Genomic DNA, 25,926 nt, shown 5'->3' with positions numbered 1-25,926 from the left:
TCTCTCTCTCTCTGTGTGTATAAATAAATAAAATCTTTAAAATATATGTGCGTGTGTATATATATATTTCTTTAAAGAAAAACATAATCTTACATATATGAATAAATGGGATCATGTAATTAACATAGTTTTGTTTTGTTTTGTTTTTCCTTTGCAGTTAACTGCTTTGGTTTCAAAGTGGGTTGTTCCAGGCTCTCTGAATTCCTTTTATTCATTTGTTGTAGGCCTTCCCATGCCATTTTTATTTATCCAGTCTTTTTTTGTCTTAAGATCTCCCAAATCATACTTAATACCAGGAGTATTTCCCTCTCCGTAGTTTATCTCCTATTTACCACTCATTTCCCATTTTTTTCTATTGAAATGGATCAGGCCAAGGAGAGAGGTGATGACTGCTGTTTTCTCCTTGTAGTATTCATGTAAAATGGGTGTTGCCCTGTGTGTATGTGTGTATGAGAAAAAGCAAGAGACATACATATCTCACTATAGGTAGACACACATACAAATTTAGGTTGACCAAACTCTGACTCATGATCACCTTGAGAATTATTTAAAAATGTATGTAGTGTCCTTTTATTTAGTCTTAGTCTTAAAAAGCTAAATTTGATTAAAAGTTTATTTAAATCATTAGTAAGTGGACTTCTTGTGAGAATATGAATGGTATAATTTAATTGGGAAGGTCATTTAACTTGTGTCTGGTAACAGGCAATGCATGTGGGAATAAATAACATGTACAGCTTTGCAGCACTTTAGATGTCTTCATGTTTATTATGTTCTTTGTTATTTCACTTAGATGTTAGACCCTTCAAAGGCAGAACTAGGCCTCTCCACCTGATACTCTTCAAAGTGTGATGTATGTTAATAAGGTTCTGGTAAACTCTCTTTTTTTACCATATCTTTTAAAAATGTGGTCATCTTGTTTTACAAAATAAAGTCTCATAGTCTCATAAAAGAAAGTGTCAAATAAAAAGTCTCATTTTTCTAATATTGCGAGGTTATATAGTTGTCCTACTTAATCATTTTTTTCCCTCCCCTTCAGGTGTCAGCAGTCGAGTCCTTGGAGGGCCCCCTGCTCCAGGTGGAGGGATTGAGTGACCTTAGGTTGGAGCTTCATAGCAAGAAGATGAACCTCCATTTGGTTCTCATAGATGAATTGCACCGGCACCTGTACATCAAATCCACTAGCCGAGTTGTGCAGCGTAACAAGGAGAAAGGGAGAGTGAGGTTGGTTAAAGAGGCTCTTGGCTACCGTGTCTTGTGGTGGTGAATTTGAAGGAATGTTATTTGTTTCCCACAGTCCTATTGTCTCCTCCTCCTCCTCCACATCTCTCCCTCTTCTCCTCTTCCTCTCCCCCATCTTCATTCCTTCATTGCGTTTATTATGATCCTTTAATGTAAAGATAAGAAACATTTGCTGTGGGGCCTTTATACTGGATCAGAGATGCTCTGGTGTATCTCAGAAGGAAGAGAAAAAAGATCCTTAAATTGTGTAGTACAGTCAGTGTAATGTAGAAACATAAGTGCATGAACTGAAGTTAAAAGATTATTACTTGGGGTTGTGTTCATCTTTAGACAATCTTATTTCTGGAATAGTTCGGGCGAGCTTCAAAGAGAACACTTTTCTTTTATCCCTGGGCCGATCTTAGCATAGACCTATACTTAAGAACTGGCGTGTGGACTCAAGAAATTCGTTAGGTTAGTCTAGACCTGGTAGGGAGTAAGACAAGATCTTAAAGACAGTTAAGACAGTAGAATACTGACATTACTAACATGTATCAGATAGCTGTGCATGTCTTTCCAACATTCCTTTAAAATAGCTGTAAGATCTTTTCAGAGGGCAGTTTAGCAGTATCTGCCGAAATGCACGTGCTCATATTTTTTCATCCAGCTGTGGCCAAAAGGAGCAATGGAAGCAATGCATGCTGGGAATGAAGTCTTTGAAATCCTATCCTGTTCAGACAAAAATTGCCAACTTTGTATGTGATGCTTCAATTTAGTCCGAGACCCTGACAGAAAGAGAAGTTTCTATCTCATTTCTACAGATGGGCACTAGAAAATCTTCTGCCGGGCACACAAATTGAGCTGAGGGTTAGGTACTGGAGACTTAACTTCAACACTGGATCTGGATAGTATGTCAGTTCCTTAGCGTAGAGTAGTGTTGGGCCAGTGCTAAGGAAATTCCTTCCATAGTGTGTGGTGGTAAATAGCAGGTCTGAATAGATTTATTCCCATGTAGGGATTAAAAAAAAAACAATCAAAACTACTCTGGGTCCTATGAAGATACTCTATAACATAAGGGAAAAATAAGCATTACCTTGAAGTCTCAGAAAAGAGCATTTATTTGAAAAAACAATTTTATAAATCAAAACAGGAAAATTTAAGATGCTTGAGTTCTTCAGAAGATGCAAGATGATATAATAGATTATTCAGAATGATTACTCTTTCTTCCGCTGTAGTGGGAGGAGAATACTTCCTGATCTTTGATTTGTTTTGGGGTTTTTTAGGGAGAGGGAAGGGAAGCTTGCTTTTGCTTACTTGTTAACATGTGAACAAGGAGAGGCCCAAAATATGCCTGTGGCAGAGAGCATGCCCTCTTGTGCCTTTGCCATTGGCCAGATGGTGTTAGGTCCAGAGGAGGATGAGAACCCCCTGGAACTGAACTAAGATCAGTTTAGCCTCCTGGCCTGGATCAGCCAACCACCAAAATACATGCTGAATTGTTGAACATAACTGAGATCTTGTGGTTGTATGCATAAGCATATGGTTTCTATGAAAAGTTAAGGGAGAGCTGTAATAATGGAATTGGTAGAGATGCAAAAAGAACTAATGAAAACATGAGCAAAATATAAGAATCAATGAAATAAAGTAGAGAAATTCAATCTTTGCTTAAACCATTAAAGAGTTGTATCGGTGATAGGGAAGGAAAAATTTCCTCATCATGAAGAGGAAAAACAGAAGGTGATAGAAAGATAGTAGATGTGAAAGTTGGAGAACAGTGATTTTAGTTATTCTGGAGAACAACAATAACATGATAGTGTTTGCGGCTGAATTTTGCCTCCCTAAAATTGGGGTATGAAAGTTCTAACTGCTAGTACCTCAGACTGTGACTAGGTTTGGAAATAGAGTCTTTTAAGAGGAAAGAAGTTAAGATGGGGTCATTGGAGTGGACCCTACTCCAGTGTCTGTCTAAGAGGAAATTTGGATATAGACTCGCCCAGAGGGAAGATCTTGTGAAGATGTAGTGCAACATAAGGAGAGAGTCCTCAGAAGAAACCAGTGTTTTCAACACTTTATCTTGACTTCTGGTCTCCAGAACTGTGAGAAAGTAAATTTATGTTGTTTAAGCCACTCAGTCTGGGGTACCTTATTATGGCAGCCCTAGCAAATGAATACAGAGAGAAATAGAGACAATAATTACAGTGTAAATAAAGAAGCCTACTTTAAAAATAAAAAAAAAAAAAGCAACACAAACCCCAATCCAAAAGACCTTGTTCTGAAAATCAAAAGTATTTAAGTTAAAATTAATGAAAAGACTTATTCTTAGATGGGATCAGGAAATCTTTATGAATTTTGAAAAATTTCTGTAAGGACTAGGAAGAAAAATTATCTCCTGTGACAGAGATGGTTATTTGACCACCTGATGCCTGGTTGTTCCTTCTACATTTTTAATGACAACCCTTATTTTGTTCTTAGCAACTAACAGGCTATATTACTCATCCTCCTGCATAGCCTAAGGTGAGACTTTTGCTTGCAAGCTTTTGAATCTGGGCTCATAGGAAAATTCTTTAAAGGTGCCAGCCAAACTGGTATGCTTGCTCTTTTACCCTTCACTTTCTTCTTTTAATTCCTGTCAGGGACATGGATTGGTACCATCAAACCATCTTAAATACTAGGTGATCTTGAGTATGGAAGGTGTATCCTAAACTCTTTGATGGCGTGGCTCCTCCTGTATATCCCTAAATGGATGAGAGGAAGGAAAATTTTTATTATACTCAGGTACTCAGGCCACTGCTCTTTTGAGTCTTCAATTTTATACAGTTAAACCTAGGCCTGATAAATAGGAGCAAAACCCAGGATCACCAGGATTTGCTGAACATGAAATGCCAGAAGATCGTGGAACAGAGTCTATAGAGTGTTGAATGGAAAAGAGTTGGGACCAAAGGTTTCTATATACCCAGCCAAATGGACACTGATAAACATGGGTAGCAGACAGACATCCTCAGATACAAATTAACATCAGAAAGAAGTAGGGTTTTTTTGAGTATTTGAAAAATACTCAAATATGATACAAACCACAATCAGCAACTTGAGAACAATAAAGTTGTAGGTAGTTTGAAACTACTGTAAGGACCACACGGCATTAAATATGTAAATTGGCATTTAAATAACTGATGTATTTTGGCAAGATCAAAAATAAAGCTGAAGCTATTTTTGAAAAAGGTCTATGTGGTCAAAGGATACTCCATAATAAAGGGGATTTATATCTCCATATTAAGTTTGAGACTGAGAACTTTGGACAGGCAGGACATAAAAAGGAATGCTAATTTTTGTATAAGATGAATCAGAAGTTCTGGATTTGAATAATGGGAAAAATGTTTAATTTCGTGTTTATTAAGCTAGATACATATATTTAAAGATTTCTATGTTGCAAATCATTAGAAGAGAAGCAAATAAAATATTATCTAGTACAAAGGATTATCTATTAGCCAGTGTTTTAGCTTGCAAGTAGCAAAAGTCAATCCTGATAAATAAGGAAAGGAATTAAGTGGGAAGTGGTAAGGTAGGTCATAGAATTTAAGGGAAGGAAGACTGTAAAATCAGGCTCTAAAGTCAGGAGGGACCAGAGGAGCTGAAGCAGCGGAGCACACATCATCGACAAGCCTTAGGGAAGGGTCTGGTAGGGTTGTTGTCCTTCTGTCACCATGCCTGTGGTTGCTGGATTTTTCACTTTCAGGCCAGTGACCTCTAAATGTCTTTGCATCTGTCCTTATTCCCTCAAGATTCAGAGTCCTTGGTGGAAGCATCTGAGACATGTCTGGCCTCTTTTAACTTTTACAGTAGGAAGTTGGGCTCGCTTCTTTGCCTTTTTTTTTTTTTTTTTTTTTTTTAAAGATTTTACTTATTTATGAGAGGCACAGAGAGAGAGGCAGAGACATAGGCAGAGAAAGAAGCAGGCTTATTCAGGGAGCCCGATGTGGGACTCGATTCCAGGACTCCAGGATCACGCCCTAGGCCTAAGGCAGGTGCTAAACTGCTGAGCCACCTGGGTGTCCCTTCTTCTTTGCTTTGACCCAGACAGTGGAAGGTCTTTCCAAACACAAAAACTGTTCCAATTGTTGGTATCCAAAGACAGACACAAACACTCAACAACAAATTTCTACTGTGGGAGAGAACAAAAAAATCACATGAAGGTACCTATGTATAAAGAACACATTTTAAAAAATGGTTTTTATTTATTTGAGAGATAAAGCATGAGTGGGGGAGGGGCTGAGGCAGAGGGAGAAGCAGGCTGCCCATTGAGCAGGGAGCCCAATGTGGGGCTCCATCCCAGGACCCTGAGATCATGACCTGAGCTGAAGGCAAACGTTTAACCGACTGAACTACCCAGGTGCCCCAAGAACAGATATTTTTGAAGTAGAAACAGACAACTAGTAGATATAATAAGAGAGAACACGATGGAAAAATAATAAAAATGGTATTTGGAGGATATGAAACAAGACCTACATTAATGAGGAGACCTTCCATGTTCTTTTTTTTTATTTTTATTTTTATTTTTTTATTTTTATTTATGATAGTCACAGAGAGAGAAATAGAGAGAGGCAGAGACATAGGCAGAGGGAGAAGCAGGCTCCATGCCCAGGGAGCCCGATGTGGGATTCGATCCCGGGTCTCCAGGATCGCGCCCTGGGCCAAAGGCAGGCGCCAAACCGCTGCGCCACCCAGGGATCCCACCTTCCATGTTCTTTTTTTTTTTTTTTTTTTTAATTTTTATTTATTTATGATAGTTACACAGAGAGAGAGAGAGAGGCAGAGACACAGGCAGAGGGAGAAGCAGGCTCCATGCACCGGGAGCCCGATGTGGGATTCGATCCCCGGTCTCCGGGATAGCGCCCTGGGCCAAAGGCAGGCGCCAAACCGCTGCGCCACCCAGGGATCCCCACCTTCCATGTTCTTAACTCAAAGATATCAGTTCTAGTTAAAGCCCAGTTGGGTTTTTTGAAATTGTCAGATCTATAGTTCACATAGAAGAATAGATGAGTAAGAATTATTAAAAAAAAATTAAAGGGAGATAAGACCTTTCTTATATAATACTAAAATATATTTTAAACTAATCAAAATAGTACAGGTATGCAAAGAAAATTGGATTGGGAAAAAAAGGAAAATCAGATAGGTACAGCAAAAAGAATTTAGAAACAAATGCAGGATATATGGGACTTTAATATTTTTTAACAATAATCCAAGTAAGTGGAAGGAATGAAAGCTATCTAGAAATTGTTGTTTAGACATTTGGCTAAAGAAAGTAAATGTAGATGTTAACCTGTTATTACATACAAAAAATCCTAACTCAATTTAAAAATCATATGATAAAATTTTACTAGCGTTAGAAAAAGTTAAGAGAAAGTATGTGGAAGAGGCTTTGTAGGCCCATATCCTACAAATATAATAGCATATCATAAAAATATATGTAATAGGATATTCATTGGAATGTTGTTGATAAGAACAACAAATACACAACTTAGATGTTTATCAAGAGGCATATAGTTAAATGAATTATGTGGCATATCCATGCCATGTAATTCTTAAATGAATGAGACATCTCTTTGAGCTGATAGGAAAAGATTTCTAAGATATATTCTTGGGTCCAAAAAAAGCCAATTGAAAAACCATATGTATAGGATGAACCTATTTGTATAAGAATTGAGAGGATATGTATTTAAATATGTATCCTTTATATGCAGACATGAATGTGTGTTTCTAGGAAATTCCAGGAAAGATAATGCTGACACTGCTATAAGGAATTACTTGTAAGTACTTGTCATACCCTCACAACTGAGAATGGATTCATCATGAGCATGTGTTATTACTTTAATAGTAATACAATTATTGATGATGCTTTTGGAGATTATTTTTATCTTATATTTTTAATAAAATATTTAATTATTTATTTTAGGGAGAAGGGGAGGTGGGAGGGACAGAAAGAGAGATGGAGAGAAAGCCTTGGCAGTCTCTGTGCTGAGCTTAGAGCCAGATGCGGGGCTCGATCTCACAACCCTGACATCATGACCTGAGTGGAAACCAAGAGTTGGTCTGAGTGTGCCACCCAGACACTTAGAATATTTTTAGTGAAATGGCAAAATGTTTACTGCTGAAATGAAAACAAAGGATTTAGGGGTGCCTGGGTGGTTCAGTTGGGTAAGCATCTGCCTTCTGCTCAGGTCATGATCTCAGGGTCCTGGGACCAAGCCAGGAGCCTGGCTCCCTGCTCAGCGGGGAATTTGCTTCTCCCTCTCCTTCCTACTCTGCTTTTTCTCACTATCTGTATCACTATTTGTCTCTCTCTCAAATAAATAAATACATACCTCTCTCTCAAATACATACATACATATATACATACATACATACATACCTAGGATTTAAAATTCTATAGAGGATGATCCAAATAATGTTGAAAAAGAAAGTGTGCTCATTTTGTGTGTATGAGCATGTGTATGTATAGAGGGGGCAGGGATGGACGGGCAGACAGACTCTTTTCTGTTAAATGTGTTGGAAGGCACTACATATTAGATTATTTTTATTTTCTTAATATATATTTTTAAAAACTTAAAATGCCTTTATAGGCTGATAGAATCAATAAAAATTATTTTAAGTTAATCCTTTTATTTCATGCATCCTGGGTTTATCCTTGATTTGACCTTGTTTCCTTGGATGCTTTCTGGCTCATGGAGGAGAAAATTTCAGCCCTGTAGATTTTGGAGTCCATATTTGTCTGTGGGGATGTAAAGAGCGTGCTTGACTCCATTATGTTATTTATTCCTATTTTGTCTTCTAAAGTTTTTTCGTGTCAGTTTTCTTTTTATCTTTCAGTTCTTTTTCTCTTCTTTTTCCCTCTTTGCCTAGATTTTAGTTTCACTTTATTTCGTATTACATGTCTTTGCTCTTGATCTGTCATTTGAGACCATGACTGTTTTTGACTTTTATACCCTCTGAATCATTCATTATTCTTTCTGTATGTTCAGGCTGATCTCAGAACTACAGAGAATTACTTATCCAGCCATTCCTGTTTCATTATTCAGTTAAATTTTCTTACTAAGGGCATATTATCTTTGACAGCTATTTCTTAGCTCAGTTTGATTTAGCAAACTTTTACGAACAATTGCTCTTTGCCAGGTACTGTGCCAGCTGTTGGGGTTATAGAGGTGAATCTATTCATTACTAGATTTACAACTTAAAGTTCAACTCACTTCTGTCAAGTTTTAGTTTGACAATAAAATCGGCCAAGGGAGCTGCCCTGTGAATTTTGGACATATTATTAAGTGAAGGAACAGAAATGAGTTCTAATTAAAAAGTAAATGTTTAATAAGCTGCTAGTACTTCTAACCCTTCATAAAAAACCCCGACAAAACCCAAACTTTTCATGGCTGTTGAAGTCAAACACATAGAAGTAGATCCTTACTAGATGGATAGTTAATGACCAAGAAGTCCTTAGGGTTATGGTCGTAGGGATTGTTTCTGGCATAATTTGCTTTATAGTTTTCCTGTCTGCCACCCTGTGGTTAGTAAATAGCAAACATTTAATCACAATAAGCAATTAGTAATTTGGGGGCACTATCTTATGCTGGAAAGGATTTTATGTACGTCAGCTGTCTTTTACAACTTAGCTGTGAATGACTCTAAATGGATTTAAAATAAAAATTCATAATCATATATGTTTAAAGAGAAAAATAACTTGTACCAGTGTGTCTTTCAAAATAAAGCAGTTCAGAGCACTCAAATTAATTATGAACTTGAGAAGAATAGTCTAATTTTGATTTTATTTTTTGCTTTCAAAAATACTTCCTCAGAGACACTCAGAATCCTTTGGAAGTACTCCTAGTTGCTCAGCTTTATTTCTTCAGAAATAGAAATGGAGGTGCACACTCTTTAAATATTGTCTTCTGTAATAGCGCCTACCTTCCTCTTGAGCTTCATGTCTGTAGTAACTAAATGAGTGGGTGTGCCCACTTCCTCTTGAATTCTTGAGACTAAGTCCTTTCATAAAGGAATAAGAGAAAAACCAAAAGTAATTTCCAGAGTTACTTGCCTTTGGGTTAGTGTTCACAAAAGAGAAAATTGAAGCCCAGGGGAAAATTTTAGAGAGATGAGTCTATGAAAATAGTTTCGCAGTAAATTGACTTTCTAAAAGTTTATTGATGGAGTTTAAGGGCCCTTCTGGCTCTGATAATAAAATCAGTAAGTTATGTTTTTCAAAGTTAAAATGGCAAGACATTTATCACCCTGTATTTAATTGAAACATATTTTTAGGTTAAAATTGAGAAAATAATTGTAGGTTTTAATCTAAAGTGAAGCTTGTGCACATCTGTGTTTATAGAAGTGTGTATTATATTCATAAAAATACACATATCACTGCACACAAATATGTACTAACTGTACTACTTCATCTATAGGCATGGCAGGCAGTATTGCAGCCATACACCTGAACTTTCCTTTTATTTTTTTTTATTTATTTTTTTTATTTTTATTTATTTTTTTTGAACTTTCCTTTTAATTGATACCTTTATTTACCAATTCTTTAAAAATAACTTTTCCATTCTTGTTATGGAAATATTTATGAAATGTATTATATATTTTTCCTATCATTTAGAATTGAAATGAACTTTTTCTTAATACTGAGTAGCAGCACTATAAACATCAGTTGTTATCCTCTGTCTCTGAGTTTGTGTATCCTGGCTAGAGAGGTGTGTGAACCTAGTTTTGCAGTTCTGAGTAAAATGCAGGGCAGAGGATGAGGTGAGGTAGTTGAGGGAAAAATGGAGATGAGAGCAGTGGTCAGTAGGCAAAAGATGACTAGATAAATCTATGATCTAACTGATTTTATAAGTAGACAAACTATTGTGGTGAATCAGTGGATTTGAAGGCTCTGTTTCTTAAGATTTAGGTAAATAGGAACTAACCAGTCTTATATTGGAGGAGAAGGTTTATGAGAACTATGTCAGTTTAATTCCAGGTGTTAGGGATCCCTGGGTGGCGCAGCGGTTTGGCGCCTGCCTTTGGCCCAGGGCGCGATCCTGGAGACCCGGGATCGAGTCCCACATCGGGCTCCCGGTGCATGGAGCCTGCTTCTCCCTCTGCCTGTGTTTCTGCCTCTCTCTCTCTCTATGACTATCATAAATAAATAAAAAATTAAAAAAAAAATTCCAGGTGTTACTTTTGTTACTTTTATATCTTATACTTGAGGTTTCCCATGAGTCTACGAGTGATTCCAACAGTTGGAAATAGGGCTAAGTTTGGTTTTGCTCGTATAGTAGTTGTCCTTGAATCCTCAGCACTGAGCCCTGAAGACTTGTCTGAATAATGATTCCTTCTTCCTTGTAGTAAGAGGGAATGGGAAACTTGATAACTATCTGTTAACCTCAAGGCCTGGGTCAGTAACTCAGATATTATTAGCACTTGATTAAAAAAAAAAAAAACTTTAAATGATGATGTTTGCTCTTTAACATGAAGTCTGTTAATCAGTTTTCTGAAAGAACATGCATACGTTTATTAGATTAAAAATACACACATACCTAGCACTTTGGATCCTAAAGGAGTGATGGGAGGGAGATGGGGATAGATCACCATGGGATGTGTGGGTGCAGATTTTCGAACGGTGAGTGTCTTTCCCATTTGGAGAAATCATTCCTTAAGGTGGAGTCTTGTCCCTGTGCCCCCCACTTTGCCCATTCTCCCTTTACAACCCACTGTGAGAATCACTTCTGTAGTTCGCCACTGCTGCTGCTGATTTGATGGGACTGGAAAGAGGTGAGAACTACTGCTTTGACCTGTCTACCCTTGGCACTTAGAGAAGCTTTTCTGTTGTAGATACAATGTGATTAGATGATTCAACTTCTTTCTTCCTTCCTTCCTTCCTTCCTTCCTTCCTTCCTTCCTTCCTTCCTTCCTTCCTTCCTTCCTTCCTTCCTTTCTTTCTTTCTTTCTTTCTCTCTTTCTTTCTTTCTTTCTTTCTTTCTTTCTTTCTTTCTTTCTTTCGTTTATTAATTTTTTTAGCCATCTCTACACCCAAAGTGAGGCTCGAACTCATGACCCAGGATCAGGAGTCACATGTTCTTCCCATTGAGCCAGCCAGGTACCCTGTAGATGATTCAGTTTCTTGAGAGTAGAGCACAGTTTTTACTTGCCTTGGAATTGCCTACTTGTTTCACTTAGCAGATGGCTATAAATGCGAATTAACGTGAAAATTAATTGTTTTTTATAGTCTTCTTGTCATTTAAAATTAATGTGTTTATTCTGGAGATGCTAAAGTTAATCATTAAGATGAGGTACTAGGCCTTTTTGGGAAAGGTGAAATGAGTAATCAAGTACTGAATTAACCTGTTTTGAGTTCCTTAAATCATCTTTTATTGTTGTGATTCTCAACTTTATGAAATTTATGAACCTCTTAAAGAAAACTAAGTTTAGCGAACTCCCAGAAAATATATCAAAAACTCCAGCTTGAAAAACAGAAGTGTTTTAGACAAGGCCTAACTGCTTAAACCTTCATTCAGTTATCATGATATGGTGACATTTGATCTTTTTTGCTGTAAATTTAATTTTAATATAGGAACAAAGGAGGGTGTTGAAATTTCATAGCATAATTTGGTGATAAGGTAGTTATCCAGATGATCATGCTGACGTTTTTAGACCTAGCATTGCAATAAAAAGACAAAAACTTGAATACTTGAAACCCTTAGGATACATCTTTATACCCCTCTCTGTAACAATCACTACTGGACATAACTTGACAGACACTAGAAGTCAAAGTGTACAGAGGGCTTGTGACAAAATGAAAATGAGAAGGGTTGAGTATGGAGTGGGACTTCAGTTGGTTTTAGAGAGAAAGTAGCAACCATCTCCCTTTCCCTTTCAGCTCCCTTATAAAAGATGCTTCTCCTGTTCCTCTGATTGATGTTACAAACCTTCCTACTCCTCGAAAATTCCTTGATACCTCTCAGTATTCTACTCCTGGAAGCTCAAGTGGTAAGTGTTTAATTCTTTAGCCACTCACCTTTTCATAATGCTGCAGTTCCTAGGCAAAGACCTGGGGAACTCTGGTGGCCCGGGGTGGGGGGGTGGGGGAAGGGTGGGGATCAGGGCCAGGAGGTCCTGGGTTAGTGTCTTAGAGCCTCTGATGAGCTCTTTGCCACCCTCAGAATAAGATAGGAGATGATTGGTTGGGCCTGTTGCATTATCAGCTTTGAAAACTGGCCTCGGAATCTGGCCTGTCTCCTGAATCCAGATGCCCTTATGCTTTATTTGACTAGCACTGTATTTTTTTTGGTAGTGGAATTTGTTTTGTTTAAAGATTGATTGATTGATTGATTGATTGATTTATTATAGACATAGAGAGAGAGAGGCAGAGACACAGGAGGAGGGAGAAGCAGGCTCCATGCAGGGAGCCCGATGTGGACTCGATCCCGGGACTCCCGGGACTCCAGGATCGCGCTCTGGGCCAAAGGCAGGCGCTAAACCACTGAGCCACCCAGGGATCCCCTGTAGTGGAATTTGAATGCTTTTTATGCACGGAGTTGCTTTTGTTTTGTTTTTTCCCTATACCTCTGTTATTTCTGTCAGCTGTCACCCAGCTACTGCTCCTTACATTTCTTTCTGGTCCTTGAGAGCTTCTGTGTGTGTGTTCTGTATCCTGTGTCTTTTATCCTGATACCTTGTTATCTTACAGTGCCTTGCCCACATCAATATGTGAATGCATATGGGTGCACTAGGTGCGTGCACACATGCATAATGTACTTTGAGGTTATATCCACAAACTAGCCATGTTTCTTCTTGGGCTACACACTATTCTGTTGAATAAGAGCCATTTTGGCCTGTATTTAAAGTTGGAGAAGGAGGATATGCTTTGAATTTAGGGGATTTGATTTAGCGGATTTCTGGAATGGCTCAGACCTGCCCTGTTGGAGGGTTCAGCTGAGCTTGGCCCATATTGTCTCTGGGCCTCTGCGAAGAACCTTCAACTGTTGCAGTTCTGGGTTGAGGAGAAGGAGATGGGATTTTTTTGTGAGATATCCCACAGGTGCTTTCATGTCATAGCTAAAGTCCTCAATACCTTCTAAAGAATGAGTAATGTTGATTATTGTTGGCTTTGCAGGTATAAATTAGCTCTTATAGTTCTTTCTAGTTCTGTAGTCCTGTAGAGCTTGAAATAATGAAAAGGTAGAAAGGTAGAAAAATCATTTTGGAGTCAATCAATACATTTTGTGCAACTAATTGAGAGTGTTTCTTTTGAGAGCCTAACTGTATATTGTTGTTGCTGGGGCGTATTTAATTACCTTTTAAAATATCATTTTATTAAGTTTTAGGGTTATTTAGGCTGGGAATCTTGAAATTTATTGCTTTTACTGTAGGAAAAGTGTAGAAGTTGTTTTATAATTTTACTGTTAGTCTGCTTACTGATTTTTTTTTTAAATCCCTCAGAATACTTACATTTATTTATTATGACACTTTACAAGGTTTGTACTCAAGCCTCTCCCTGGAGCTGGAAAGTTTTGTTTTCTCCCTCTTGCTGACATAGTGTTGCTATTCTTTGAGTTTTGGCACTGCTTCAAGCTTTGTAGAAAATGGAATTGTGAAACCCATATATATTTACACTTTTGATTTGTAATTTACCTCTTCCTTGAGGAAAAATTATCAGTTGTTATATCTTCGTATTTTTATAGTGTGAACCATCATTGCTTAGTCTGGTTATATCAATTTAAATAAATGTTGCCAAGTCGATGGCCAAATGAAATAAAAATTTGAACTGGTTATGAAGAAATGATAGGGTAGGCATTCTGCAAATGAAAAGCACTGAAGTACCAAGTAAGTTGACAAAATGCTAATTATGGCAAATTTCAGTAGAAACTAATTTTGCTACGTCTATTATTTTTAACAAGACAGCCTACGCTTTGATGGGCACTTTTCTGTCAGGCCCTGTAGTTAGCGTTTCTCACTTAGCGGAGTTCACGGTGAGACTTGCTCTCTAGCAGTCTGTTCCATCATTAGTGGGATGACTCCTGAAGAGCTGCATTGTGGGTCAGCAGAGCTGGGACCATTATGGGGACTGCTTGTACATATGCCACAAACCTTTCTCTTTAGAAAGGCTCCTTTCTTTGACTGTTTAAGACTGTTGATCTTCTGGTTTTTCTGTGGGTGAACAAAAGAGCAGGTGGTTGAGATATTACCAATTGAAATGCGTACTAGGAGTACTTAAAGATGAGTGTAGTGCCCTACTCTATGTAAAACAACATTTTAAGTTCCTTGCATGAATGAGGTCAGTCCTTTAACAATCTTTGTAGGTAGATACTATTCTAACAGCTCCATTCTAACAGATGAGAAAACCGGGGCCTGGGGTGTTAATAATTGGTTTAAATTGACACAGTTGGCAAGCCAGTAGGGCTGTGATTTCCAGTAAGGAGCTGGGTCCTCCCAGAATATGCTCTTCTAACCAGTTTGTTTTCCTTCAAAAAAGCTAGATATGCTCTGAGTATTAGGTTTTTCTGGTTGCCACGACAAATTACGACAACATAAATTTATCATCTTAGAGATTCGTAGGTTAGAAGTCCAGTGTGGGTTTCACTGGGCTTAAATCAAGGTGTTGGCATGGCTGTGTTCCTTCTGGAGGCTCTACAGGAGAGTCTGTTTCCTTGCCTTTTCCAGCTCCTAGAAGCTGCCACAAGACTTGTTGCCCTTTTCCTCTGTCTTCAAAACTGGGGACAATGTGTCACATCTCTGACCCACCCTTCTGCTGCCTCCTCCCTCTTTTAAGGACTCCTGTGATTAGATTGATTCCACCTGGATAATTCAGGACACTTTGCCCAGCTCAAGGTCTTTAACCTTAATCACATCTGTGAAGTCTCCATTGCCATGGGACCTATTCACAGATTCTGGGGATTAGAACATGGATATCTTTTGGAATATCCCATTCTGTACTGGTTATTTTCTGACTTGCTTTATCTTGAGGAGCCAATATGTAAAATTTTGACCTTCTTGAAATTGTATGTGAAATCTTTTTAAATCCTTGCAGTTCCAGTTGTAAGGACTATGTTAATCTGGGTCACGTGATTAAAGGGGCTTGTATAAATGAAGAAGATGTAAATTATGTAGAGAACTGCATAAAATGTTACTAAGTACACATACAAGTGTGAGGCTGATGAAATAAATACACTATAAAGGGCAGATATTTTCTTATTCTTAATGGACAGTAAGTCCTAAGAGTGTATTTGTGATGTGCCTTGCAAGTCAGCCTTATATGTAATAGTCATTTTCAGAAGGGAATTTAACATAGGCTTTTAAAACTCCCCTCTCATCTTGTGAAATAGTAGGATGGAGGATGTAATCCATTAGAACTGACATTTTTATAGAGGAGGTTCCAATAGGGAATCCCTGGATAGAACAGATCTGTCATTGGGGTGCCATAAATTAAGGTTGGAGGTGATTCCTGAGGACTTTCAGATTATTATTAAACAAGAATTTTGATTGTTTGCAAAGGAGTCATTTTTCAAACATCTTTACAGGTAGAGTTGTGAGTGACTTTTCTGTGAGATTTTCTATTATAGTTTCTATTATAGTATATAGTTACATGTTATAGTTTGCAAAACATATTCCATCATTCAACTGATGGCAGTGGTCCTATGAGGTAGTTATGGCAGGTACTGTTGTCATTATGATGATTATTTTTATAGCTATCATATTTCAGTCTGTTAAATACTTAAGTTATAAAAGTAGAGAACTGTGGATGTGTATGCATCATCCAATTAAAAATATTAATTACAAAATGTAAAATCAAGGCACAGATTGGCAGAAGCAAGAAACCCACTAAGAGAAAAATGATTAGCTTTCCTGAACATTAGTGAAGAGAAGAAATGCCATTTTAAAGAACTGTACAAATGATGGACAATTTACAGAAGAGTCAGTCCATATACATGGAAAGATTGGCATTTATCCAACAGAGGTTAAGCATCCAGAATATATAAAGAACCCCTATAAATCAATAAAAGAAGCTGCTAATAAGCAAAAAATATGCAAATGTAATATATTAAAAATAGGCACAAGTATGCATAAGCAACTGGTGTAGTAAATATATGAAAGCTTGCTTATACACTCTAGTTAATCAGGTATTATTTTTAAAACTCACTTTATATATATATTCCATCCACAGAGGTTGAGTGATTGGTCCAGGTTCACCAGATGGTAATTGTTGGAAGCTGGCCTCATGCTGTTCTCACTCTAAATAAGTAAGAGATGTATTTTGCAAGCCTTTCTCCTATTTCTCATCAGTCACAGTATTTTGTAATGTACAGGAAACTAATATCTAATTTAGATGTAGTAATTCAACTATAACTTAGGTAAAAGGATGGGAGAAGTGTGGAAAAAAGCCAATAATTGTAGTAAAATGTTGGTTTAAGCTTTTGGATTCCCAGTGTGTCCTTTTATTTGGCAAACTGCCTTTGGAACATTTTGACTGAGCAATTACTCCTGGGGTACACAGGCATTTCATTTGTGGCTTCTTTATTCATTTTATGCATGCTCCTGCTGGGATTGCTGTGACTATAACTATAATGAAACTGGACTTCTTACTTCCTTTCTTTTTGGTACTAGCATAGGTTAAGCAATAAAACCTAAAGAGAGCACAAATTAAATGATTTTTTTCTTTTGCTGCTTTTTTAATGTACATTTTCTTTTAATAAAGTCTTGTTCTGGGACTTAGTATTTTTCTAAAAAATTTAGGATTTGATATATAAATTCTCTCTACATGGAGTGAGAGCTATGAATCCTAACGTAAAAGGAGATGAATTTTTTCTTCTTGTAACTCACATGTCTAGAATAGTGAAAGTTCTCTAAAACAATATGATGCCTTGTAAGTTACTTCTGTCCTGAGGTTGGGACCTCCCTTGGAATTTTAAATCAGTTGTTCCTAAAGTATCCTTCATTTGCTATTAAATATCTTGGTTGATTTCTATGATTAATCATAAGTAGAGCTGAGGACTATATACAAAGGAGGCAAAATAGAATTAATAGTTCAGATACCTGTAAATGTAAAAATAAAGCAAGGCCAGAGTTTGTTAATTAAAATACATCTATTTATTAACTATGAATATTATATTCACACATTGGATGTGAATGTAGCCATCATCATGTATTAACTACCAATTAATAAATCTTAATATTTTTCCATATTTGGCTCTCTTTTTTTTTTTTTTTTTTTAAGATTTTATATATTCATGAGAGACAGAGAGAGAGAGAGGCAGAGACACAGGCAGAGGGAGAAGCAGGCTCCATGCAGGGAACCTGACATGGGACTCGATCCCAGGTCCCCAGGATCAGGCCCTGGACTGAAGGCGGTGCTAAACCACTGAGCCACCTGGGCTGCCCTTTGATTTAGATTCTTTTTTTTTTTTTTTTTTTAAATATTTTTTTTAAATTTTTATTTATTTACGATAGTCACAGAGAGAGAAAGAGAGGCAGAGACACAGGCAGAGAGAAGCAGGCTTCATGCACCGGGAGCCCGACGTGGGAATCGATCCCGGGTCTCCAGGATCGCGCCCTAGGCCAAAGGCAGGCGCCAAACCGCTGCGCCACCCAGGGATCCCTGATTTAGATTCTTTAAAAAAAAATTTGCAGGTATAATTGAAGCCCCCAATGCATGTATTAATTATTTTCCTCAATTCCTTTCCTTTCTCTTTTACCCTAAAGGTCACTACTATTTTGAAAATGTTCCTATCTTTCCCCAGTATGTTTTCATACTTGTACTGTGTGTGTGTATATATATGTTGTATATTTGTAAATATAGAAACATCACATACTTTATATATTCATATATGTATTTGTATGTAAATGTTATAATGTGTATGTTTATATATATAAAGTATATTATTTTAGAGTTTAAATAAATTGTGTAGCCTAGTTTACATATTTACATGATTTTAAATCTTTTATTTTTTTTTTCAAAGATTTTATTTATTTATACATGAGAGACATATATAGAGAGAGAGGCGGAGACACAGGCAGAGGGAGAAGCAGGCTCCACAGAGGGAACCTGATGTGGGACCCGATCCTGGGTCTCCAGAACCCCACCCTGGGCCGAAGGCGGCACTAAACTGCTGAGCCACCGGGGCTGCCCAATATTTACTTGATTTTAATGATATAATATAAGTAGTTAATTATATCATATGTATCATTCTACTGCTTAGGTTTTATTTTTATTTATTTATTTTTAAAGATTTATTTATTTATTCATGAGAGACACAGAGAGAGAGGCAGAGACACAGAGGGAGAAGCAGGTTCCTCGCAGGGAGCCGAGTGTGGGACTCAATCCCCAGGACAGAGATCATGCCCTGAGCCGAAGTAGAGGCTCAACTGCTGAGCCACCCTTAAACTCAACATTGTAATCTGCATTTTCTTATGTTACAATGTAGCTCTAGTTTATTTGTTTTAACTACTTATAGTGTTTTATTATGCAATCGCAATTTATCCATTCTATAGGTAGACAAGTTACAAGTTTGCAATTTTTCATTATTAGGAACCTTATAGCAGTGAGTATTTTTGTACATACTTCTGTAGGACAGTTTCCCTGCCACTGATCTCTTGGGAATGGGTTGTAGATAAATCTGAGATACTGAACCCTTCAGCCTTTGGTATAGCCATTTGGATCTTGGGCCAGTTGAAATCTCTAGGCAAGTTCTCCTTAGCAACATGCAGCCACCTCCATTTATCCTAGTTGTGCTGGATAAGTACTATTATTTTCCATATGTGCCATGATGCCCCAAAGTGAGGAAGCCTTACTCTTGGGGTACCGTGTATGTTCTGTATGTATAGGAATGGGCATTTTGAACTTCACTTGCCAAACTAGCTAGCTAGCTATCTTTGCTTATTTTTTATTTATTTGTTTTTTTAGCGAGAGAGTTGGGGGAGGGGTAGAGAATCTTAAGTGGAATCCATCAACTGGGGACTCATAACCCTAACTTCAGCCAAAATCAAGAGTCAGATGATGAACTGACTGAGCCACCCAGATGCCCATGCCAGATAGCTTTTTAAAAGTGATTGTACCAATGTAGATTTCTCTCAACTGTGCATGAGCTTTTGTTTCTCCATTTATTGCCCTTAAATTTGGCGTTGTTAGACTTTTAATTTTTGCAAATGGATTTTCACAAATCCGACAGGCTTCGTGTTTGTATTTTTTTAGTTTGTTATTTTAGTTTGCATCTCTGAGGTTTCTAGTGGTGTAGAGAATTTTTCCATGTATATGAGCCATTTGGGTTTCTTGTAAATTGTTGTTTGCCAGGTTTTTATTAGGCCATTTCTTTTCTCTATTACTGTGTAAGAGAGTTAAGTGGATGCTAATCATTTTTCTGCTTTTCCACCCACCCCATATAGTTAATCAATTTCATTAGTTTCTGGTTTATTCTTCCTGCATTTCTTTTTAAAAAATAAGTATCTGTGTGTCTATTTTATACCTCTTTTCCACGAAGGGGAATTTTACGTTAGATACTCTCTTATATTTTCCTGTTTTCACTTGTCCTGGAAATCACTCCACTTCAGTTTATATAGATTGTTTTATTATTATTATTTTTAATGCTTGAATAGTTCTCCATTATGTTGATTTATCATAGTTCAATCACTCTCATGTGTGGGTATATGGGTTTATAGTATTTTGTCTTTATAAGTAGTGATGTGATGAATAACATTGTGCATATGTATTCTCATTGTTTTTGAAGGTGTATCCTTAGGGTAAGCAGCTAGAAGAGGGATAGCACAATCAAAAGAGAAGGCCATATGTATTATTATTTTTTTTTTTTGGTATTGCCAAATTCTCTAGAAGAGCTGTAACAGTTTGCATTGTACCATGAGTATGTGAGACTGCTTGTTTTCCCCACAGCCTTCCCAAATAATGTGGTGGTATACTTTTTCATTTATGCCCATTTGAGAGCATATCACATGGTATCACAATATTGTTTAATTTGCATTTCTCTTATTAGTCAGTTTGAACAATTTTCCTTATTTTTAAAGCCCATTTTAATTTTTTTGTGAATTGTCATTTATCCACTTTTTTCCTATTTTATCTTTAATTCTCTTACTGTGTTATGTTAATAGACTTCCCAATATTGAACTGATTTTTCACTCCCTAGAATAAATGTCTCTTGATGATGGTGTGTTACTTTCTCAATGTGGTGGTGAATTCTGTTTGCTAATATTTTACTTAGAATTTTTGCATCGATGTTTATAAATGATACTAGCCTACAGTCTAAGTCACATCAGATTAAGGCCTCAGTATAATAATTTGCTTCATAAAAGGAGTTGGGAAGTTTGTCTTCATTCTCAGTGCTCTAGAACAATTGATGGAACATTCTCTGATTCTCTGATGTTTGAAGGTTAGGGAATTTCCCTGTGAAAACATTTGGATCTGATATTTTAAAATATTTTTCCTCTTTATTAATATTCTCTATTTTTTTCCATAAATTGTTCTCTTTAAGCATTCTAGGATCTCTATTGGGATCAGTTTTAATAATCTGTGTTTTCCTAGGAAATTATTGATTTTGTTTAGTTTTTCAATTTTATTTATACAGAAATCTATGAAGTATTTTCTAATGATTTTACAATTTCCCCTTTTTTTCTTTTTATTTGCACTAACTCTCTTTTCTTGATCACAGTAGCTGGTGGTTTAGCTATTATCTTAGGTTTTTTTTGTTTTTTGTTTTGTTTTTTGTTTCTGTTTTTAATTTTTAAGAAATAACCAGTATTTTAATTATTGATTAGGGCAATTTTTCTGTTCTCTACCTCATTTTCTGCTTTTATCTTTATTTTCTTTTTTGTGCTTTCTTGTTTATTTTTTCTCCTGATCTAGACATTTGAGGTTATGTATTTTAATTCTTTCATTTTTATGGATAAAAGTGTTCAATTTCAGGATTTTTTTCTCATCACTTTAAATGTGCCCCATAGTCATTGGTATTTAATGTTTACATTATCATTTAAAAAATATTGTCTCATTTCATATAACACCCAGTGCTCATTACATCAAATGCCCTCCTTAATGCACATCACCCCTTTAGCCCACTCACCACCCATTTCCCCTCTCACAGCCTACAGTTTGTTTCCTATAGTTAAGAGTCTCTTATGGTTTGTTTCTCTCTCTCTGATTTCATCTTATTTTTCCTTCGTTTCTTCTATGTTCATCTGTTTGGTTTCATAAATTCCACGTATGAGTGAAATCATAGGGAATTTGTCTTTTTCTAACTGACTTGTTTCACTTAGCATAATGCCCTCTAGTTCTATTCATGTCATTGCAAATGGCAAGATTCATTCTTTTTGATGGCTGAATAATATTCCATTTTATATCATCTATCTATTTATATCTATATATATCTATATATATATATCCTGTGTTTTTTTTATCCATTCATCTGCTGATGAACATCTGGGCTTTTCCCATGGTTTGGCAGTTGTGGGCATTTTTGCTATAAACATTGGATGTGTGTGCCTCTTCAAATCACTATTTCTATATCCTTTGGATAAATACCTAGTAGTGCAATTGCTGGGTCATGGGTTACCTCTATTTTTAAATTTTCGAGGAACCTCCATACTGCTCTCCAGAGTAGCAGCACCAGTTTGCATTGTTTGCCCTTGTAAGTTGTGATCCTGTAGACCTTGAGGACTTTTTAACTTAGGAATTTAACAGTTTTAGTGGGATATATACCCTGGATTTTTTTTTTTTTTTTTTGTGGTTAATTTTCCCAGATGCCCAATGGGCTCTTTCATATTGTAGATTCAATATATTTTTTTTTTGCTTTATAATTTTTAAGTAGTCTGTTCTGTTATTTGTTTTTCTTCTAATATGTTACTTTTTTCTTTGCCTGTCTTTCATTTCTACTACTTTCTCTTCGGTCTTTGTATTTCTTTCTTTATATCCCTTTTATTCTCTGTTGGTTCCTTGAATTTCCTTAGTACCCTTAATGAGATACTCATTTGAGTCTGTTTTCTCTTGGACACTTTATAATTTATTCTTCCTATCTGAAATAATAGCCTTTTTCTTCCATATCTCTCCTGAGTTTAGTCCATTTTCTTATTATACCTTTCTTTTATTGGTCTGTGTCTGTTCTTAGCTTTAGGATTTCTGACTTAATGTGGCTTTTTGTATCCCCAAATTCTTGTTTGAATATATTGCTACCATCTGGAGTGTTGTCATCTAATTTCCTTGTGCTTCTTGGTGGTTGCAGGGAGTTTTCTTGTGTTAATGTGTGTTGGATGTTTCTGTATACCTTTATGCAAATTTGTTCATTTTTTTTCTTTTATGGATTTGGGGTATTTTATAGAATTCCTAACTCATTGGCTCCCTCTTCTGTCAGCATAGCAAAATCCTAATCCTTGAGTGTACTAATTGATTTGATGGTAAGAGAAGGTTGTTCTCAGAATTTTGACTCTTGTGGGATCCTGAATTTTCCCTTAATGCTTCTTTCTCCCTTCACCATCCAATAGCTAAAGGGTCTTTCTCTCTTTCTTTTGTCTTATTTCTCCCATAGAAGCTGGAGGTCTCAAATACTGCAATTTGTCTGATTTTAAACTCTCTTCTCTATAGTCCATGATCTCATCTTTTTTTGGATACTTTTTGAGTATTTTGAACTTTAGGGCGGACGTAGTCTTTTTTAGAGATAGTTTTGGATCAGTCACCAACCCCCATGTCTTTTCATAGTTTCTTCAATAGCCTGTTATTGCTTGTAACAAAGCCTTGTGTCAGAGTAGGGGTGGGACAGGAACCTGAGAGATTGTGTGCTGGTATTTGGTGTTCTTTTAATTTTTACTTACAGTTGTGAATTTTGGGCAATTTCTGTCTTTCAGGCTATCCTGAGGGTATGATTTCTAGGAGTTTTGTTTGTTTTTCTGGTTGTTCTATGTTGTTTTGGAGGAAATAAGGAGAAATGGGCACCTAAGCAACTACTATTGTCTCCAGCAATCCAGGAGTTCCTAAAGCTAGAAGTCCTAAAAGTACTTTTTTTTTTTTTTTTTTTTTACTTTCTTGGGTATTTGTTTTTGGGCTTTGATGTCACATTACCTCATTTAATATACACAGTTGTGTAGATAATATTATTTCCATTTTACAGATGGAAAAATTGAGGTCCAGCAAGATTTAATGACTTGTGAGAGATTTACACAATGAGAATGTAGTAGAGTTGATAATCAAATTTAAAGTTGTATGATGCTCAGCTCTTGCTCTTTTTATAGGATCGTACTGTCTCTTTGAGCAATTGAACTTACAAGGCCTAACATATTATTGAATATTGATATAAACTGTCGATTTCTTTATGGGTTCCATGGGTCTTCTCTTATTCTGTATCCCTCTTAAAATTTTTAGTAACCACTTCTCTGCTGGTGGCTACTCCTTGACCTTTAAAGATGCATCCTTCTGGCTCCAAAAGAGAGAACTTATGTCAAGTGTTGTCCCAAGGGAAACTGAACATGTGTCAGTTTTGTTTGTTTTTATCGTATTAGTCTACCTTGCACTCCATCTTCCCCCTGAAACATACCATCATTTTCCCCATGACCCACTTTCTCTTATGGAAGGACCAGTGCATATTCATTGTGCTTTCAAATCTATCTCACTGCAATGTGGGGTTCATCTGTACCTCTGAGTTGAAACTGTTACTATGCTGAGGAAGGAAAAAAACCCCTAGCTTCATGTAAATGATAGCTCCAAGTAGCATTTGGCAGTAGCTTTTGGCAGCCTCCTTTCAGGAGTGGGGTGTTATATTGTCTGTAGTTTCCTTTAAAGTAATTTAATCTGCACCTTAAGGGTGCTTAGTTAACATTTTTGAAGTACCCTAATCAAGGAATCCACACTTCAGGGGTAGTTAGTTAACATTTGAAAGACCCTAATCAAGATTCTATACTCCAGGGGCAACCAGTGCATCAGATGCTGCTGTCTCCATCTGTACCAGTGGGTGCATTAATTAGAATAAAAGATGTTAGAAGTAATTTTTCATCGGTGAAACGAATGGTATTTAAAATATAGAGTTGACCAATTATCTCCACTGGGACATGAAGATAAGGATTTTGATAGGGCCAGAAGCCTACCTCGTTGGTCTAGAGCTTGATTTGGTCCTGTGCTCATAGCCCTTGACCGAGGATTTTATCAGCTCATCTGGCCAGTGGTGCAGGTGACCTCTCTGTAACACCCATGGGCCAGACCTTGCTTGCCTGCTTCTCCACACAGAGGTTGTTGGACACAGACTCTGGCCTCACTTATTTTTTCTATTCCTAGTCTACAGAAGTGTTACTCTCCATTTTGAACCAGACTATTTCTTTATAACTTCTTAGTTCATATTTTGTGTATAACTGTGTTTTGAGATTGGGTTATCTTGAGAATTTACAGTGCCATTTTGGCCAGAAACACAGAATTATTAAGTGGTAACTTCTTATTTTCTACTTGACAGTATCATCACTCTTCTGAGGACGGATTCCCATCTTTGGGGGCAGCACTGTGGATATGTAATTCTCTTGATACTTTATTGGGCTAATTAGGTTTGGTAATTTTTTTGAAGTCTCCTTACCATATTGGATTCTGTTCAACATGACACAGTTCTCCTGTTATATAGACATAATGTTCTTGAATACAGCATGTAAATGAAGTCATATATATAGGTCCAAATCATATACATCATATTTACCTACTTTAGTTTCCATGCATAGTATAAAGCATGATGTTTACCAGGAGTTTCTGTGGGAAACACTACCATTGTCTCTTAAAATTTCATGAACATGCATAAATGTTAAGTTAAATAGTAAAGCTTATTCAGTACAAAGTTAAAATGTATCACCAGGGTTCTTGTGCAAATTTGATGACCTGTGGTATGTATATAACCATGGCATGTGTTACTAATATTTTCTTACCAGATGTACCAAGAAAAGAAAGCAGTTATGGACTAGTCTCCGTTGCTTCCTGTACTCAGTGGGAAACAAATAGTTTTCTTTTATAGAACACTTAGCTGATTAAATGGATTATTCACTTCATCTGTCATTTTTTTAAATGGGCTATCTGTAATCTAGGTGCACATAATTACCTATAGGCCATGGAACCAGAGGATGTATAGGTTTGTTCTAAGGTAGTAGAATCATGGAATTTTGGAGCTTGAAAAGACTGGAGATACCATCTAGTTAATCATTTCATGAGTCCCAAAGTGTCTTGTTAAACCTTCATGAATCCATACTTAGCCTGAAACCACAGACACGATTTATATCTACTTAGGCATGTATATCTACACATCCATCTCTCTCTGCTTCCTTCCCTGTCTGTCTATGCGTATAATAAGGAACAATTGGAGCCAGTAGGATTTTAGTAGTAGTAATGAATAAGAACAAGAAAGTCAATATTTAGCACAGTCCTGCCAGTGAGGGTCTTCAAAACCAGGTTCAAGAAATCCTTGCTTGATAAGCCTCTTCAGAGCAAAAAAGGTCAGAGAGAACTGGGTAAGAGAGTACAGTATTTCTAATTATAAAGTGTTCTAAAACCTACACAGTGAGTACATATTATATCACTATAGATACAAGGGAAGGATTTGGTGTTTCGTCATTGGGAAGTATGTATGTTTTGTTCTAGTTGTGGTGTGAGACCCTTGAATAGCAGCTGCATTCTTTTTGTACAAGACTTTTTCCATAAAGCACCAATAATTCTATCTGACCTCATAGGGTTTT

At 36.7% G+C, this 25,926-nt stretch overlaps 1 protein-coding gene across 10 annotated transcripts in view; it reads left to right on the top strand.

Annotated features, from left to right (window-relative positions):
* Positions 1-25,926, top strand: part of EXOC4 (exocyst complex component 4) — a 746,744-nt gene that overhangs the window by 50,550 nt on the left and 670,268 nt on the right. For all 10 annotated transcript variants that reach the window (XM_025471693.3, XM_025471694.3, XM_025471695.3 and 7 more), the window contains exons 4-5: positions 1,037-1,221; positions 12,122-12,231. In XM_025471693.3, the coding sequence (XP_025327478.1) occupies positions 1,037-1,221; positions 12,122-12,231 (295 nt within the window). The remainder of the gene's footprint in view (positions 1-1,036; positions 1,222-12,121; positions 12,232-25,926) is intronic.

This window comes from Canis lupus, chromosome 14 (genome assembly GCF_003254725.2).
Source record: "Canis lupus dingo isolate Sandy chromosome 14, ASM325472v2, whole genome shotgun sequence".
In the NCBI taxonomy this organism is placed as follows: Eukaryota; Metazoa; Chordata; class Mammalia; order Carnivora; family Canidae; genus Canis; species Canis lupus.
This window is presented reverse-complemented; position numbering and strand designations above follow the sequence as displayed.